General features: G+C 53.3%; 1 protein-coding gene across 1 annotated transcript in view; it reads right to left on the reverse strand.

The window, feature by feature from the left end:
- LOC119592376 (villin-1-like) overlaps positions 1-306 on the reverse strand; it is a 108943-nt gene that overhangs the window by 24901 nt on the left and 83736 nt on the right. Inside the window, exon 12 of the mRNA XM_037941198.1 lies at positions 16-145. Within this exon, the coding sequence (XP_037797126.1) occupies positions 16-145 (130 nt within the window). The remainder of the gene's footprint in view (positions 1-15; positions 146-306) is intronic.

Raw genomic sequence — 306 nt, forward strand, 5'->3', positions numbered from 1 at the left:
TCCCCAAACACTCACAATCCAGTAATACAGGAGATAGTGTGTGTTGTTCCCCTCGAGATAAGCGTAGAGAACAATGTAGCAGTCTCCCATGAAGAACTCTCCGTACTGGCTCTCTGGAACGGGAATCAGGTCGAACTCCTTGATTCTGGAATGGGGGAGGAAAGGGGGGATTAGGTGGTGGGCTGAGGGTAGGTGAGGGGGGGGGGAGGACGTTAGTTGGGAGATGGAAAAGATGGCGTCGGATTGTGACGGACGCTGCTCCGGGTTTGTTCTTGTTCGTTTGCTGTGGGTGGGTGTAGTTGCGTT

This window comes from Penaeus monodon, chromosome 30 (genome assembly GCF_015228065.2).
Source record: "Penaeus monodon isolate SGIC_2016 chromosome 30, NSTDA_Pmon_1, whole genome shotgun sequence".
Classification (NCBI taxonomy): domain Eukaryota; kingdom Metazoa; phylum Arthropoda; class Malacostraca; order Decapoda; family Penaeidae; genus Penaeus; species Penaeus monodon.